General features: G+C 38.5%; 2 protein-coding genes across 4 annotated transcripts in view; one reads left to right on the top strand and one right to left on the bottom strand.

Moving 5' to 3' along the window:
- Window positions 1–3,626, top strand: part of LOC121879718 — a 32,113-nt gene extending 28,487 nt beyond the window's left edge. For all 3 annotated transcript variants that reach the window (XM_042386486.1, XM_042386485.1, XM_042386484.1), the window contains one exon: window positions 2,680–3,626. In XM_042386486.1, the coding sequence (XP_042242420.1) occupies window positions 2,680–2,805 (126 nt within the window). In that variant the 3' untranslated portion in view covers window positions 2,806–3,626. The remainder of the gene's footprint in view (window positions 1–2,679) is intronic.
- Window positions 3,627–6,530: 2,904 nt separating this feature from the next.
- LOC121879745 lies at window positions 6,531–11,019 on the bottom strand. The gene is made up of 8 exons (XM_042386512.1): window positions 10,803–11,019; window positions 9,787–9,927; window positions 9,480–9,652; window positions 9,195–9,337; window positions 8,940–9,071; window positions 8,531–8,729; window positions 7,982–8,150; window positions 6,531–7,305 (listed from the first exon to the last, which is right to left on the bottom strand). The coding sequence occupies exons 2-8, from the start codon at window positions 9,836–9,838 to the stop codon at window positions 7,016–7,018; spliced, it is 1,158 nt and encodes a 385-aa protein (XP_042242446.1). The 5' UTR covers window positions 9,839–9,927; window positions 10,803–11,019; the 3' UTR covers window positions 6,531–7,015.
- Between the last annotated feature and the right edge of the window lie 7,319 nt (window positions 11,020–18,338).

Raw genomic sequence — 18,338 nt, 5'->3', positions numbered from 1 at the left:
GCATGGTGCAGTGACGATGTCATAGCTTAGAGAGCACTTGTGATTGGCCAAAGTAAAGCACCAAATGCCCTCTGGTTGGTCATGGCTCAGTAATGAATTCGGAGTCACGGGGGCATGTGATTGGTCAATGCGGTTGCTCAAAATGACCTCTCATTGGCCAGTCCTCGTCCTGGATGATATTTTTCCCCATCCATTACATGCACTGCACTCATGCACTCAAAGACACACTCACACCACACCACACACACTTAAGTCAATAGAGTTGCATCATGAAGTCTGACTAATGATACTCAATTAACACCTTATTGCACCCTGTCTATAAGGTCCACATTTTAAGGATCCCCAAAGGCTGATTTCAGGATCTTCAGTACAGTAATTTAGGGGTTGATTTTAGGTTTAAGGGACATCTTCAATAACCTCAGGCTAGATTTTAGGTTTTATGGGTTCGCCTCAATAACCCAAAGGTCTTATTTTAGCTTTTAAAGGCCCTCTTCAATAACTCGAAAGCTATTTTAGGTTTTAAGGTAATTATTTTATCCCTTTAGGCTTCAAAAATTCTTCTTCGGTTACTTAAAAAGGCTCATTTTGGGTTAAAGTTCTTCCTTCAGTCTCCTTTAAATCTATTTTAGGTGTTTTAAGTCCTTCCTTAATTACTTAAAGGTTAAATTTTAGGTTTAAAGTCATTTTCAGAATCTGTTTTTTCCTCTTGTTTGTGTTTATATAATTTGGGTAATTTTATTCATAATATTTTAAACTTTTTGTTACTCTTTCAAACTTTGTTGTTACTTTTTTGTATATAATTTTTTGTTATTGTTGTGGGATTAGTAGCCTACCTCAAAGAGAGAGAGAGAAGGAATGAATCATGGAGAGAGAGGAGGGGAGGAGGAATCATGGAGAGAGAGAGAGAGAGAGAGAGAGAGAATGATATATAATTATTCTTGTTCATTATTCTCCAAGGTTTATTATCACTGTGATATCTCTCATCAGTTATTTATATATCACTAGTTACATCTCCACACTCTAGTAATTCATTTGTTTCATTAAATTTCACTTAGTTCCAGTCGATGGTGATTGGTCAATGGTCAGTTATTGTCTCGTCATAATTGGTTGTCCGTATGTCCGACTTTACTCCTGTAGATACTGTACTGAACATACACAGTGAAGCCTCCATATAAAGGACCCTTGATATAATGGACTTTCATCTCTATATCATTAATTAGATGGGGATTTTATGTCTAATGAGCCCTCGATATAAAGGACTTTCATCTCTAAATGCTCGTTAGATGGGGATTTCATATCTAATAGACCCTCGATATAATGAACTTTCCTCTCCATATAGTCCATTAAATAGAGGTTTTACTATACTATTGTAAAAAATAACCAAATAAGGACATTACAGAACATCTTACCAGCCTTTAACACTATTTTCATGTATAAACAGCTTATGCTAATTTTATAGGCAATACAGTACATATGGATAACTTGTTTGTATATCTCAGAGTTCGTCAGCCAAGGAGCACCCTGTGTGTGTTATGTACAGTATATACCGGGTAGTATAAATCAATCGTTGGAGTGAAGAGTAACTTAGTTTGAGAGGCATTTAGGATCTGGATAGACTACGTGAACTAAATAAACCTGACCCAAACTACCTTAGGATGGTTAGATTTTGTTTTGTTTGGTCTGCTACGTAAATTTTCACACTAGTTTCTTTATTTTCTTGCTCTTGTGTTAGATTTTTATGATGTAGATTTAAATCAGTGATGTAATTAAGACTGTGAATGAGTCTCTCTTCAATTTTAGCCTTTATGAATTGTCTGAAGATTAGCCCCCATATGCTCACTTGAAGATTATCTCTTATGCTCACTTGAAGATTATCCCCCTAATGCTCACTTTAGCCAAGATATGGAAGATTAACCCCCTCTCATCTGGATTAACCAAAATATGCTCACTTGAAGATTAGCCCCCTCCCATATGCTCACTGGAAGATTAGCCCCCTCCCATATGCTCAATGGAAGATTAGCCCCCTCCTAAATGCTCACCTGAAGATTAACCCCCAGCTTAACGAGCCTTAAGTTTAACCGCCCTGAAACTATCTTAGGGGCTATTGTTCAGGTAATCCATAGAGATTGAAGTTACAAATGACCTCGTTCAATATGTCGACTACACCTGTGATTATGGTGAAGATCTGATCAAAATATAACGCAATGAAACGGCAGAGCGAAACTTTTAAAACTTTACATTTGCTATTTTTGAAACTTTACATTTGCTGCTTTTGACATTTTCTTGTATAATATTGTTGTATTTTTTGTTGGATTTCTATTCTTGTATGTTGTTGTTGTTGTCATTCATCTGTTTTCCACCAGTTGTTTACCAGTTAGGGATTATGTGAGGTTTTCCAAATGATGATGTGGCACTAAGGTAGATTCTCAGAGGCTGATACGTGGATGAGCGTCTGTTTTATGCGAGTTTATCATCCCACATAGACGATTAGGTTGAGTTTGGTTAAATCGTCTATGTAAGAAAATCGTTTAATCGTCTAAATGTTATGTAATCAAAAACTTTACATTCGAACTTAAGAAAATTCAGATTCGGGTTGATACAAATTTCTGATACCAAGGGAAGGACTGTGTGTGTGTGTGAGATGGCGGACTAATATGTTACTTCTCTGACCCCACACAGGATGCGAGTGACATATATTACGAGCCAGATGACCTGACCACGACCTTGGGCCCTCCTGACCGACCCCCACCCCCTATACCCAAAACCAGTCACCCCCAGACATATAATTTTGCCTTCTTGCACTGATCTGTCCCCCGATAAACTAACTAATACTATGTTTATATACTCTATGTGGGTGTTATAGTCATGTGGAGTATGTTGGGTATGTTGTTGGTAGTTTGTGTTATTCTCACAGTCTCCGCATAGTATAGTTTATATACTTAACCTTTTAAGGACATTGATTTAACCCTTTGATGTTGCTGGTTTAAGGACTCAGAGGGTTAAACATGATGCCATTTTGGAATTATAAGACATTTTGATAACTTATACCAATTTGAAACCCATTTAAGAATTTTGCAATTCAGTGATATGACATCACTGGAGAGTCAAGCATCAGATAAGTGACTTCACTCCTCATACTGTCTGGTCACATGCTGAGAGAATGACATAACTGCTTAGATCCTGGTCTACCAATTAGAACTGTAAGGTAATCAACACCTAGGTTTGTGATTGGTGGATCAGATGTCAAAACCCGCACTAACATTGTTGCCAAATGTCTCGTCATATGTACATTATTGTGTATGGTGAGGTTTGGTAACACTGTACAGTACTGACTATAGCACCTTCAATTATTTCACTGACCTTATATATGATGTGATCTTCTTTATCTGTCTGTCTGTATGTCTGAACTAGCATAATACATTGGTTTATTTTAGTTAATTAATTAATACACTAAAATATCACTCATTTATTCACAATATTTATAATAATTAACTGTAGATAATGTCTCTGTCAAGGATGTCATTATTTCAATACAATATGGTAAGGTTTTTTAATACAGTGGGGTATGCTATAACGAATCTAATTGGTTCTAGAACCTCGTTCGTTATAGGATTAATCCGTTCCAGGCCCCCAAATACAACCACTTGACACTGAAAAATTTCTGTGGAAATTGTAAAAAATACGGTACTTTATCTTACCTTAGTGTTGTTAGCATGCAGGACAGGAGGCAGAGGGGGAGGGGGGAGGAGAGAATTATGGAGAAGAGGTGGAAGGAGAGGAGTCATCCTTCCTAGCCCTCTTTGGTGACTGTCTCACAGGCACTTTGTCTGTTTATTTATAATTTCTTTCTTAGTTTCAAGGGTTATTAGCTTTCTCACTCGCTTTTGACAATTCCTTGTTACAATTGTACACTTGTATAACATAATAGTTATAAAAATAACACGAATTTCCACATCAAAAGACGAAATTTCAACAAGTTCAGTGGTGCACTGACTACACAATGAACCAATATGGCGCCTGACGCTCTTGTTGTGAGCCGCGGTACAACAATATTCATGCGCCAGACGAAATAGTCCTGTATTCATCCGCGTTCGTTGTAGGAGTTGCGTTCCTTATAGCATTCTCAATTTTATAGGTAAAACCGTTCGTTATAGGAATATTCGTAGTAGAATCCGTTCGTTATAGCATACCCCACTGTACTGTATATAGAAAAGACCAAAGTTTCTGTGTGGCTGGATCGTCAACACTCGGATAAGATAAATAATTGTCCGTATTTTTTCACGTAATTTACACTAGAAAAGGTTTTATATGGCAATTTTAGATATGATTTACAGACTTTATTTATATTACAGGAAGAATTTACATATATCTATTGGTATTCATATATACATACATACATACATACATACTCAAGGTCACTGTTATATGATCATACTCTTCTCTCTGGCGTCCCGGTGAACATGAAAATAGCCCATGATATAATTTTAGCTAGGCCTTCCTCGACATGGGGCTTTAGCCAGAGCGTCAGCCTTGCCCTGATTGGTCCAGTTTATATTTTAACCATTCATGACGTTATCTAACATATTTATATTCTCGCTCAATTATTATCCTTATTTATTCTTCTCCCCTTTTATTTATTGAGTGTATTTATTATGTATTTCATATATTTTCATACTCAGCCCGTAGACTGTGGGTCAACACGATTTATTCTATAGAAATCTGTTTATTCCTGCTTTTACATGTCAGCCATTGAGAGAGCTATATCATTATTATTAGAACAAAACACTTAGCTCACGAATCTCAGCTCACGAATCTCCTGAATATTAATTATATTCTCCATTTGGTGCATTTATATCTTTAATTTGGTACATATTTTTCTGTGGATAGTTTAATATATCTAATGGGAAGTAAATTACTCTTGGGTCTCTCCAATTCAATCCCAAGATTCCGAAGTACCTGCGGAAATTATGGAACTCCTCTCCTCCCTCCCTCCGTTTCCCCGTGTGGTTCCAAAGATATATTAAATAACAAAACAATGCCCCCTGTAATACTAGGATGCAGTAACAACGATTATAAACAAATTATGAAAATATAAATGAGACTCGCAACTCCCACTGTGAAGTACGAGTGTAAAATGTATCTGTTAATGAATTGTGATATACTTAGGTCAACAAAGTTCATGTGATTGGTTGGCAGAGGTCATACGTCACAGCCTCTATCAGGGACCCCGGATATAACGAGGCCGCTAGTAAGAATTTCAACTTTTATCATGTTGGCATTACCGTGCTAGAGGAAGCCAATGACTTACAAGTTAGTAATGATAATTCAAGACCCATTGTTCTTGAAAATACGGCGTGTCGGATGATGGAATCGGCCGCCGCCATGTACCATAGTGTAAATAATATTGTTAGCCGTCTCAATTTAGCCCAACCATTTTTGTGAAGTACCTATCTTAAAACGTGGGACATATGTTGACTGTTTATATTTTTTCATAATGAATTAGTTCACATGAAATGTATAGTCTATTTATCCTTATTATTGTAATAATAAAAATATTGTTATGTCATGGAGTTTGACTTGTGCCTGTGTTATATGAAGGTTCCCTCAGGTTTTGCATGGTGAGTGACAACAATGCGGAGTGTACAAATTCCCAGAAGAAAAAATATCCCACCTGACATCACCCTGCTGGACAAAATCCCACCTGGAGTTCCTGTAAATCCTAATTAGCTGTTAGTCTACAATCTAATTTAAGTTTACGGCCATCATAAGGTAAGATAACGACAAGATAATTATTTTATAGTTTACGTCGATTCAGTTTGTGTGTAGATGTTGCCGGTGTATAGAGGTGAAGAGGTTTTTTTTCTCGAGCTGGAGAACGCGGGCGGTTTAGAAATTAACTAAGTTCAGCGGAACTGTGCGAGGGAGAAAATTCACCCGCGGGACATGCACACCACACTCCTGTACACACCCGCGGGACATGCTCACCACACGCCTGTACAGTATTTACAAACAGCTGTACGAAAAAATGTGCCAAACGTTCTAGAATTCTTATGGCATTGGAATAATTCGGACGAAATGCTTTTCCTGCGCACCAACATCTCTGATAGAGTGTGGACATACTTGTGAATATTTTTGTCAGGTGTATAGAGTAAACTTAAAGTATTTGTGTATTATGATTATACATTTTGAATATTTGAAATTGTATATAATATTAAACCATATACAATTATAACGAAACATTATATATATACGTAATTTGAACATTAATAATGAGATGGTACAATGAAGTATTACAGAACGTCATGGCAGCCTATCTAGACTTACAGTATATTATGGGATACAAAGATAGAATATTCCTCTTATGTCATAATTTTAAAATCCCGTGATCACCAAAGTAACGTAATAATTGATTCCTTCCTTTATGCGAATGTAACTACACAACCCGACTGAAATTCCCCGCGCAAGACTAACGGGCTTGTCTGGTGTGCCATTAAGGTGATTAATCTTCAGGTGAAAGAAACTATGGTGGGTATTCTTCAGGCGTTCTCTTTTATTTACATATTTTAATATATGAAAATGTAATTAAGTAGTTACTGGCGGCGCTGAATGCCCAAAAATACATTTGTAAATACTGAAGTTCGCATTGGTAATACTGTAGTGTTTGGATCATGTGAAGATTAGACACCCCAGCTTATTTCACTTTATTTAAAAATACATATATAATACTATCTGGCAATTAGTTTAAATAAGTAAGGTTATATAAGATTAGGTTAGCACTAGTTTAGATTAAGGTCATTATATTGGATTAGATTACATTAGGTTAGTTTGAGGGTCATATAAGCTGGTTTGCATAATTATTCACATGATCCAACTGTGTCTTCCTGGTGTTGTATTCAGTCCTGGGAAATAAGTGATTTGGGGGAGGGGGTTAAGGAGTTTAATGCTGATTAACACAATAGCTGCCCTCTTAGCCAGTGCAGTTGGCGATTTGTCCGATCTTCCTGGGCAGTCCTCATTACACCTCTTGATGAAGCCTGGGTGCTGTGTTATGTCTCCAGTAGATGTCGCCAGCGTGCCAGGCATCCACCTTGGTCGGACTGAGAGGAGCTCCGGACTTGGTGATGTGGGCGTGGTAGCCGCGGGAGGCGAGCCAGCGTACCATACTCTGGAGGGCGTGTAGGCGGCACGGAGAGTGGTACTTGTGGCGGTTGTTGGCGACCACTGACCACTCCATGAAGACGTAGGGAGCGAAGTGTGAGGTGAGGAAGGACCTACCTCCCATCACTGCCCCACACTCCCACCCCTCTGTTGGAAGGATGTGGATGGATCAATACATACTGTACATACATACATACATACACTCATACAGTACATACATATATACATACATTCCTACAGTACATACATACACTCATACAGTACATACATACACTCATACAGTACATACATGCATACATACACTCATACAGTACATACATACACTCATACAGTACATACATACATGCATACATACAGTACATACATGCATACATACACTCATACATACACTCATACAGTACATACATACACTCATACAGTACATACATGCATACACACACTCATACAGTACATACATGCATACATACACTCATACAGTACATACATGCATACATACACTCATACAGTACATACATGCATACAGTACATACACACACTCATACAGTACATACATGCATACATACACTCATACAGTACATACATGCATACATACACTCATACAGTACATACATGCATACACACACTCATACAGTACATACACACACTCATACAGTACATACACTCCAACAGTACATACATACATATGGTAAGTGTAGATAGATATTCAGTAAAATCTTCATATAAGTTCACATTTATTCAGCATGTATACATAGACAGATATACAAAGACAATACAGGTATACATATACATAATATACAGTTTATAAACACACACACACACTCACCTACATCAATCTTCAGTAGGACAACGGAAGTATTCACAAAGACCTTGAGGTGATCAAGGGTCACAGAGGTCACCAGGTCATGGGGACGTGTCTTGTGGATGACCTCTGCCTCTTCGGAGTCCGCCTTGACTACCACTGTTCCACCTAGGTTGCCAGTTTTGTACCGTAGCTGTGTGGAAAATTGGGTATATACTTTAGTTTACTATTGGTTTGGTTGGGTTATGTTTGGTTTGGTTAAAGTTGGTTAGGTTAGGGCAGGTTAAATTTGGTTAGGTTTAGAACAGTTTAAAATTGGTTAGGTATGGTAAGGATAAGGCAGGTTAGATTTGGTTAGGTTAAGTTAAAACAGGTTAAATTTGGTTAGGTTAAGTTAGAACAGTTTAAAGTTGGTTAGGTATGGTAAGGTTAGGGCAGGTTAAATTTGGTTAGGTTAAGTTAAAACAGGTTAAATTTGCTTAGGTAAGGTAAGGGTAGTTTAAATTTGGTTAGATTAGGTTACTAAAACACCTCCCTGACCTGATCTCCCTGAACTAATCTTAACCAACTGACCTTAGCCTGGAAGCGGGAGTCAGCAATAGCGTGAAGCAGGATGGTGACCTTATTTGCCACGCCCCCAGCTGCGGCCCCGGCGTGTAACCTGACCGCGGATGACCACACGGGTTCAACAGCCACCGCCCGTACGCCCATTCGCGCCCCCAATAGACTATACACGCCCACATGAGCACCTAAGTCTATAACGGTACTGGATCTGCAATGATAGGTTATTAGTAGTAGTAGTAGTACCGGGTAGTTATATTAGTAGTAGTAGTACCGGGTAGTTATATTAGTAGTAGTAGTACCGGGTAGTTATATTAGTTGTAGTACCGGGTAGTTATATTAGTAGTAGTAGCTATTATTTTTATTACTATTTATCTATCATTATCACAACACCTAAATAAACTACTCCAGACAGACTCACGGGTAATAAGTAAGAGCGGTTGTAAAGAGACTGACAATCTGTGTCTCCCAAGTTCCTTCTCGTAGCAGTTGTTCAGAGATGTATCTGTCATCAGGTGTATTGTGCGGGCAGATGGAATACTGCGGTTCGTTCCTGTAATATATATGTATAAGTTAATTTATTGTGATTTATTGGTTGTAATTTCACTTTTTGTATTGTAGTTATTGTTGTTATTGTTGATTTGATTCTAGTGTTATCGTTGGAAATGTTATTGACCTGGTTTTAATGCAGAAGAGAGAGGGAGAAGCTGGGTGGGTCATGTCCAGGGTGATGAGTGTTCTCGGTGACCCCCCACCAGGCAGGATACGGTCAAATAAACTCTCCTCGTCCACCTCTCTCACTACCACACCAGGGCCCGCCTGTGTGGACATTGGAACACGGATTAGGAACATACAGTAGAACAGGGATGCGGAACGGGGACACGGAACGGGGACATAAGATTAGACAGAGGCTACCTTCACTCCTACCACCATCACCACCACTATTATCACCATCACCTACCAAATCGCGGGTCATCTTGGAGGGTGGGTGAAGGAGATCTTGGGATTGCACGTACCCAGGGGGCCAATCTTCGTTACCTTCCAAGAAATCATGGTGGCCGTGATCAGTACCAGCGGCATTTCTATCACCAGCTACTAGATTCACGACTATTACCACCGCTCCCAACGCCAATACTGTCCAGATGTGAGAGATAAAGAAAGAAAGAGAGAGAGCGAATTAATCTACAAAATATACCGTTTTCCTTTCAATTTTACCAGAGTTATCGGCCATTGGGGACGATTTTCAAAATTTTTAAGGGGTAACTCACCTAAGACGAGGAGTCGGTGTGCAGTTCTTGGTCGGCGTCGCCAGCCAGGCATTTCTTGGTTATCACCGTCTAGGCATCCTGTCCCCTTTACTCTCCTCACCTCTTCCTTACCTCTCACACACCTCTTACTGCCTCTCCCAACTGTGGAAGAATAAATATGGCAAGTTAGGTAGAAATTACTCCATATACTGTGTACGGTAGATTAACCCCTTATGTATGATGACTTAAACCCTTGAATATGATGACTTAACCCCTTAAATACGATGACTTAACCCCTTAAATACGATGACTTAACCCCTTAAATACGATGACTTAACCCCTTAAATACGATGACTTAACCCCTTAAATACGATGACTTAACCCCTTAAATACGATGACTTAACCCCTTAAATACGATGACTTAACCCCTTAAATACGATGATTTAACACCTTTCGCCACACATAAAACAAAAAAGTATGAAATTTGTTAATAAAGATGCATAATAAACAAACAGACCCAAACTAACACCATGAGCAATTAATGGGTGAGAATGCAGACCCCTGGAGTAGGTTGGGGGAGGGAGGGAGAAGAAGGGAAAACAGAAAAGGAGGAGGGACGGATCGATCACTTGATAGGCTTCTGGCGAGAGGAGTGCCTTATGGGGGGGAGGGGGGGGTATCAGCTGTTTAATTGATTGATGACGTCACTGGAGGGATACCTTAGCCCCGCCCATCCCAACAAGGTAAACAAAGAAACAGCTGATTATTGTCCTCCTTACTGACTTGACTGATAATATATTTCCACCCATAATTCTTTTTGTTAGATACGTCCCATTATATACACTGCCAAATATATATATATATAGATTGATTGATTGATCCACTCATTTATAAATAGATAATAATATAGATTGATATAGAGATACATACATACATAAACATACGTAGAAAGATGCAAACTATATTTTCTTTTGAACATACTAGAGAGAGAGAGAGAGAGAGAGAGTGGGGGGAGAAAGAGAGAGAGAGAGACTTACCCCGGTACAGCAGACGAGTGAGAATTATTGTATATCTTCACTACACTGTTCTTGATCACCACTATTCTTTCTCTGGGGGACAAACATCATTCCTGAGTGTTGATAAAGAGATATTTCTCATTTGTGGGAGTGAGAGATAGAGAGATGTATTTAGATAGAGATGAAATACACTACCTCAACGTATCACGGCCAAAGCCTCACTGAGTTGTTGAATGGAGTCACGAAGGTTTTGGTAGTCGATGGTGTTAGTGGTAGAGTTATTATGTTAGAAATTTTTATCTATCTACCCACCCTTATCTACCGTATCTTAAAGCCTCACTATTCTTAAACTAAATATTAACATCACATTACACCACGTTACGTTCCCACAAACCAAGCCTTAATCTTTACTACTTTAAATGAACTAATATAAACACACGTTCTTTAAAAATGACTTAAATATACAAATTAATCTCTTATAACAGCGATATTACGATAACATGATTCAGTTGTGAGTATAAACAAATTTCTATGGCAATTATATACGTTTGCTATGATGTGGATTTTCCTATACTTCAAGGGATGACTTGTGTATTTGTATTTCTTGGATTTTTAAAAGATTCAAAGTTGTATTTTTTTATCATCGACCTTGATGTAATACCCGGGGGTCATTTCAGGTCATCCGGGCAGGTCACGGTGTCAGAGGTCAGGTTATATTTAAATGGACGTGTTTTTTTTCTTTTGTTCTCTTATTCTTTATTATATTTGACCAGACATTAATTGACGCCTCTTTCTCTCTCTCTCATAATAATAATAATAATAATAATAATAATAATAATAAACAAATCGCATTTAAATTTTAGAAGACCTTGTCGGTGCTCTGTGATAATGCGCCGTTCCAGTTCTCTAAGTAGCGGGTCAATATTTAACACAGTTTAAGAAATATTATTTTATTTTTGATGAGCTATATTAATGGTAAACCCTATAGTATTTTATTTGCATATTGGTCTTTTTTTTAGTTCGTTGTTAATATACTTAAATTCCTTTCATATTTGACTAATGTTTTTACTTCCTACTGTTGGTCTACCACGAGCTTAACCTGACAAGATACAGACTCTAATATAAACTATAATAGATATAGATTCTGATTATGTCCCTCTGTTTAATATATGTAATTTTAGGTTTGTTATGCTGTTGTACACATGAGCTTCCAGAGGCGACACTATGGAAGAGAATTTACACGTGTTATACCTGGAAGAGTGAAAAATTTACGTTTTCTTTGCGTACGAATGTATTTGTTTTCTGTAACTTATTCAAGATTTAGTGGATGACTTTACCAAATTGGCTGGATGGGGACCGGGAGGACAAGCCTGGCGGCATTAACGAAGAGCGCTGACTGTGTGAGTTGTCTGCGCCTTTTATGGACGCTTTTGAAATTCGTGAAAGGTAAGTTGGATAATAAGTCAACTGCAGGAAGTTGAAAATATATGTGTGTATAGTTTATAGTGTAATATAAGACGAGGCATATCCAAATTGGAGGTATATATGGGGGAATTATTACCAAGAGGTCTTTTGTGTCCAGGCAATGAGCCGTCGCCATTATTTTCAATTTACTTAAACTGATTTTTATTTTCTCATTTAATTGCAGTCACTTGTAATGATCCTTGAACTATTATTATAATTATTACTCCTGGTTGAATTATAAAAGGAGATCCATCTCATCTTGTAAAGAGTTTACCTAATTTTATGCAATAATTATGTGGAACATGAATACATAGCCACTATTGTAGTGGAATAATAATGAGTGATTGAGAATACAGATGAAGGGCCATCTAGGCGTGAATTGTTAGAATTATTAAATGAATGCTGTCGCCAACACAACAACCACACTCAGGGAGTTAACGAGGTTACATTTTGTCCGAGAGAAGACCGAACTACTCGTCAATACTGACTAAACCCACCATTACCTCGGAACACGATTAACATCAAAAGTCCTCCAATTACTGCTGGGTAGACGAAAGAGCTAATGGCGTAAAGAACACGTTCTATACTCCACCATTACCATTTTATTGGTAAAATTTGTTTTTATCCCAATTTTCCCAGTTGGTATATGAGATATTTTGTTTCTTGCGAATAATAACCTACTATTTGCTGCTATACCTATCGGTTTTTTTCCACCAACCTTAATAAAAAGCCTTGTGATAATAGTAAATAATCACAGAAATACCTTTTGGGATAAACATTGAAGGTCAATTTATGATGTAGTACATAGTCAGGTTTGAGTTTAACAAAATACGTTTTTCACACCGACGGAACAGGTTATTTTAATACTTTTCTATGGCACTTACATCGGAAATTTATATTTTTCGGTATTTTAATAGATAAAATTACAACAATATTTACTTGTTATGAAAAGTGAATGGCACGTCGAGGAAAATGTTGGTAAAAATACTAAAATACCAAACAAACCTTTGAAAACCTGACCTAACATTTCCTAACTTGTAAAATTCTTAAGAATCACTAAGAGTTATGAATCCTTCGCCAGCTGAACACCGAGAAATAACATACTAAACCGAGGGGTACATCTACTAAAGCGCGAAGAAATATGAATAAAGGGCCAAGCTTTATAGTCTTGGGGAATTTTAAGGTTTGACTCATGCCATGGTTATCTGATACAGTACTGTACAGTGTTAACTAATGTACTGTCTTGGTTACATGCCATCTTTTCATGAGATCATGCCATCACTTGATATTTTTTAAATAATGTTTTGTGTGTTATACCTTTAGCTGAGTATATTTTAGTTTTTATTTGAATATAAAGATTCAATTATTATAAATTAATGAAACACATAATACAGTATAATATATTATTTTATCAGTTCACATCAATTCCATATCAAAATACATAAATTCATTACATCAATTCCTGTCGAATTCACATCAATTCATTGATATCAATTCATTACATCGTTCATATCCAATTCATCAATTCATATCAATTCTTTTGATATCAATTCAATTCAATTAACTAATTTTAATTTTTTGTATTTTCGAATTCCAATTGACGGATTTTTTCAATCAATTCAATTCAATTCATAATTGACCCCATGTCTGTCGGCAAGCTCTCGTTGTACAACTCTCTTGCTTAGCACTCTGGGATGCACCATGTCGGAACCGGGACTCTTATGGACCTTTAGCTTTGACAGTTTATTTCTAATACCCTCTTCTGTATGGACACAATCATGTGGGTTAGTGCTGTGTTGAACCGTCTGTCTCAAACACCGGGAGAGGGGATTAATCGCATCCTCTCTTGCCTTGAGCCACTAGAGAGAAAAGCTTCATTGGCCACCTGCTTTATCCTGTGGGTCAGAATCTCGCGTGGCTTCTGCATCTTCAAGCATCAGATAGGCCTTCTACACTCGCGTTTTAAATTTCGACTTTGCATAAGATTCTACCTGGCCCCTGACTGGAATTTGCTCCACTTCTGTATGTGTCTGGTCTCTTAACATTTTGAACAGAAAATTATCTCCAGTTTCTACAAAAAAGAGTAGCAGGGTTATTCAAGTCATTGGGGAGTGAACTCGTTTCTCCAGTTGATGTCGCCATAGTTAAAGTCCCCCATGATAAGTAGGTGGCTAGGGTTGAGCATCATATGACTTATATAATAAGGCTCTTAAGTTCAGCACGATTTTAGTAAGGTCACAGTTTGGGGATCTGTGGAATGCACCCGACATTGACCGACAATAAGTAAGTCCCCTCCCTTTAGTTTAATTTGCTTCACTTGGATATTCAAAACATCCTCTCCCTGTACCCTCCGCCTAGCTGTCTAAGGTCTTTTCTTGAATAACCACATCCCTCTTGCAAGTTTCTTAAGAAAGGTTCATGGCCAATTATCCAGCATACTGAACTTGTTCTCTTAGGTCCTAAATTCCTGTTGTTGTACAACAGTTCTACAACTCGACAGTATCTGGTTGGGTAATACCTTCCGTAGTGTTTCAAACTCCTCTCTCTCTTATCCAAAGGGACGTGTTAGTATTGGTGTACGGTATGACATTCAAGCCAAGAATTATTTCTCTGTAACATCTCTGCTCTTAGTAGTAACACCCCCCGATCACAAGCTGCAGCATTTACAAAGTACACTGTATTTTGCAGGGTGTGGAGTAGAAATATCCATTGTTTTACAGGCTATCTAACCCCTGAATCCATAACCCATATACACCCGTCCTGTTCCTCCTCGACCCTTCCCTTCTCTGCTTCAAGTCCTCTGCAGGAGCTTCCTGTGCTGTTCCCTCCTGCATTAGTGCGATCTGGGTGGAATGAATACACTCCAGATGCCTTGCTGAGATTTTTGCCTGCCAAAATAACCTCCATTTTGCTTCTCCTCACTCAATAGTGTGATCCTGAGGGGCAAGGCTTATCCCCTGCTTTGTCCCAGCCTCTCACATCCTGAGGGGTTGATGGCATCTCTGTACAAATATTCTTAAACTGCATCTTATCATGTATCTTACTCTGTTCCCTCAAGCAGCTCTCAGGACTCCAAAACCCTACTACATTGTTCCTGTGCTGGGAAACGTCCCCGTTGTTCCTCCTCTCCCCTGCAGTAAGGTTCATTAATTTTCATTTCAGCTTCGACACACTTCTTCAGAGTCCCTAAGCTGCTGTAGAACCTCATTTTAGTCTGCAGTACTCTCTCCTCCACCTCTGTAGCCCTGCATATACCTCAGCATAACTCCTCTTAGCAACCACCTCCATTCATAGGCTCTTCCTCAGTCTGCATAAGGACCTCTGTCCCAATTTGTTGTTCCTAGTTTGGCAGCCAGCAAGGCTCCGGCTTCATCTAATGTATTTTCGTCCCTAGGGAACTCATTTTTATGAAGCGCAATCGCCTCTTTCACCTTGTTCCAGCGCAGTCAGAACCCAATACCAACAACAGCCTTCCTGCTTTGCGGCAGTTAACATCTTCTAAACGGTGCGTGGTCAGGCCTGCTTATCCTCCATATCCGTCATCCCCGCAGTAATCTGTCATCATTTTCTTCATGGTTGTTGTTGTTGTTGTTTGTGGTGGGGGTTCTGAACTTTGTATAGATCTCACACCTATTTAAAAATAAAGAAACAAAACAGTACTGTGCTAAGCTGCCCTCTGCTGCCTCCCCTGTTGCCTTTGGTGAGTCTTGTTTTCTTCTCTTTTTTTCTTCAGGATCACTTCAGGCATTTGTCGGTGTTGTGTGCTATCTCTATATGTTCACATTTTGCTATAGATTAACAGTTTTATATACTCGCTCATTCCTTTAAACACAGAAAAATAAATAAAACTTTCTTTGGGCCTTTTTAGGATATAGCTATCACACTGTATGCACTACAGCTCCCTGTGAATATAAGTGTATTGTAGGCACAGTTTCAGTCATGACTTACAAACAAAATAAAATTTAAGTCTCTGTGGCACCTATATACTTGACTTGGTGCCTTTCCATAGCTTTGCTTGGTTGTATTCACTTTGGCTATTTACAACCTCTTCTGCAGTCACTGATGACACTATGAACTGAATTAACTAATGGCACAGTACTGCTCTCCTGTTGGCCTTTATCACAGCCGTGACGCAACTCCGTCAAAAATTAAATAAAGCTTGTCATGGCAATGATTTTGTGGTTGTGAAACGTCTTGACCTGGGCTGTATCTCTCCAACTCAGTGGGTGAGTTTTTCAAATACAATCGTCTGGCATTAAATATCATCGATTTACGCTTTCACATCACTAAGACGATCTTGATGATATATATAATCACTAATCCAATTTTGCCGCTCAACTTGTGAATGGCCCGGATGCCGAACCTGCAGCTTTGTTACAGAGGCGCCAAAATACATTGACCGCTAACTCCCTCACCTCACCCACAGTTTACCATTATGGCGGAGGACCCACAGCATTCTGTATTTGCCCTATAGTGCCACTGACTGTGAGACACTTGCTGAGTAGCTTTGGGAGTTGTTTTCTGTCTCCTGAATCACTTGGGTGGATGGCTCACCATCTGAAAGGTGCTCTGAGAAAGTTCAGCACCTGATGGTGGACTTATTAAATTTTAGTTGTAATAAATTTACTGTGCTTAATCCTTATGATTTTTTAGCAATAAATATGGGGATTTTGTATTTTTAATTTTGATATTTATAACTTAATAGGGTTTTATTTTACTGCATTTATCATAAGTTTAAAATTATGGCATTAAATAGCCATAGGCTGCAATGCTGGATACTTTTACACCCCATCAGTCACTCTGCTTGATACACTATATAATATTGATTAAAGAGCTGCATATTAGTGCATCTTTTACTGATATAGTAGAAAGATATATGCTGAGTTTGGTTAACTCTATATAGGAACAACTTTTCCAGACTTTACAAATTAAAAATTGTTACTTTAAGGACATATGTCCTTATGACTGACACTAGTTGTATACTATTCAACACAGTGGTGTGGTATGGCTCACACTGGCAAGGTGACCTTTGTGGATCAAAGCGGAGGCACATAAGCCGACTGACGTGTTGAACTGGGCCGAGTCAGAGGCCGTATTTTAAATGGTTACGTAAGTGATATTTACATGTTTACCTTAAATATTCCCTCTATTGTTACAGGGTGATACCTGGTGTTGGCTGGGGAGTGAGAGAGATTACTGGTGTGTGGGTGATTACCTGGATTGGTACAGGTGAGAGAATTACCTGGGTGTTGGCTACAGAGTGAGAGAGATTACCTGGGTGTTGGTACGGTGAGAGAGATTACCTGGGTGTTGGTCTGAGTGAGGAGAGATTACCTGGGTGTTGGTACAGGTGAGAGAGATTACCACCTGGGTGTTGTTGGCTGGAGTGAGAGAGATTACCTGGGTGTTGGGTACTGGTGAGAGAGATTACCTGGGTGTTGAGTGAGAGGGTGCACCTGGGTGTTGGTACGGGTGAGAGAGAGATTACATAAGGTGGGATTAGATACAAATAATTACAAAATTTTTCCTTAAGGTAGATTGATACAAGATATTTATAGTTCGGAAGCTTATTATTGGTATTAATGGGTAAAGTGAGGGAGATGAGTGTGTGCAGAGTAAGGCAAGAGACTGAGATGGATGAACACCAGGTGCTATAGTTGTGGTCCCCAGAGAGATGCATCACCTGCTGGCAGGGCTGTAGTTGCCGACTCTTAGACATGATGGTTCCTTTATTAAACTGCTCCTAGTTTCTGTCTGGTTGTCTGAAACACAAAATGACAGGGTCAGTCTCTCTATTGGTCATTAATTGTTATAAAACTTCAGATAATACAGGAGTCTTTTTGTCATCTCTGTCTATGTAGAGTACAAATTGGCCACAAGTTTAAGGTCAGCTGTGTTTAATACTGTATTTGTGACCCCTGTTGTGATGCCACTGACCTAGCATGGAGTGAATGTTGGGTCAATAGACAAATTATAGAACAGGAAATGAGTTTATCAAGAGGTCAAGGTCATTGTCGAAGGTCAATATTTGTGGCATGTTAAATGTAATGCGTGTGATGATAATAATAATAATAATATTTGTTCAGTAAAATT

This window comes from Homarus americanus, unplaced genomic scaffold (assembly GCF_018991925.1).
Source record: "Homarus americanus isolate GMGI-L3 unplaced genomic scaffold, GMGI_Hamer_2.0 scaffold42643, whole genome shotgun sequence".
Classification (NCBI taxonomy): Eukaryota; Metazoa; Arthropoda; class Malacostraca; order Decapoda; family Nephropidae; genus Homarus; species Homarus americanus.
This window is presented reverse-complemented; position numbering and strand designations above follow the sequence as displayed.

Coding starts and splice junctions, on each gene's coding strand:
- LOC121879745 (XM_042386512.1), bottom strand. CDS start 9,838: ATGCCTGGCTGGCGACGCCGACCAAGAACTGCACACCGACTCCTCGTC. Junction 9,338..9,479: donor CCAAGATGACCCGCGATTTG/GTAGGTGATGGT, acceptor ATGTCCACACAG/GCGGGCCCTGGTGTGGTAGT. Junction 8,151..8,530: donor ACTCCCGCTTCCAGGCTAAG/GTCAGTTGGTTA, acceptor TTTTCCACACAG/CTACGGTACAAAACTGGCAA.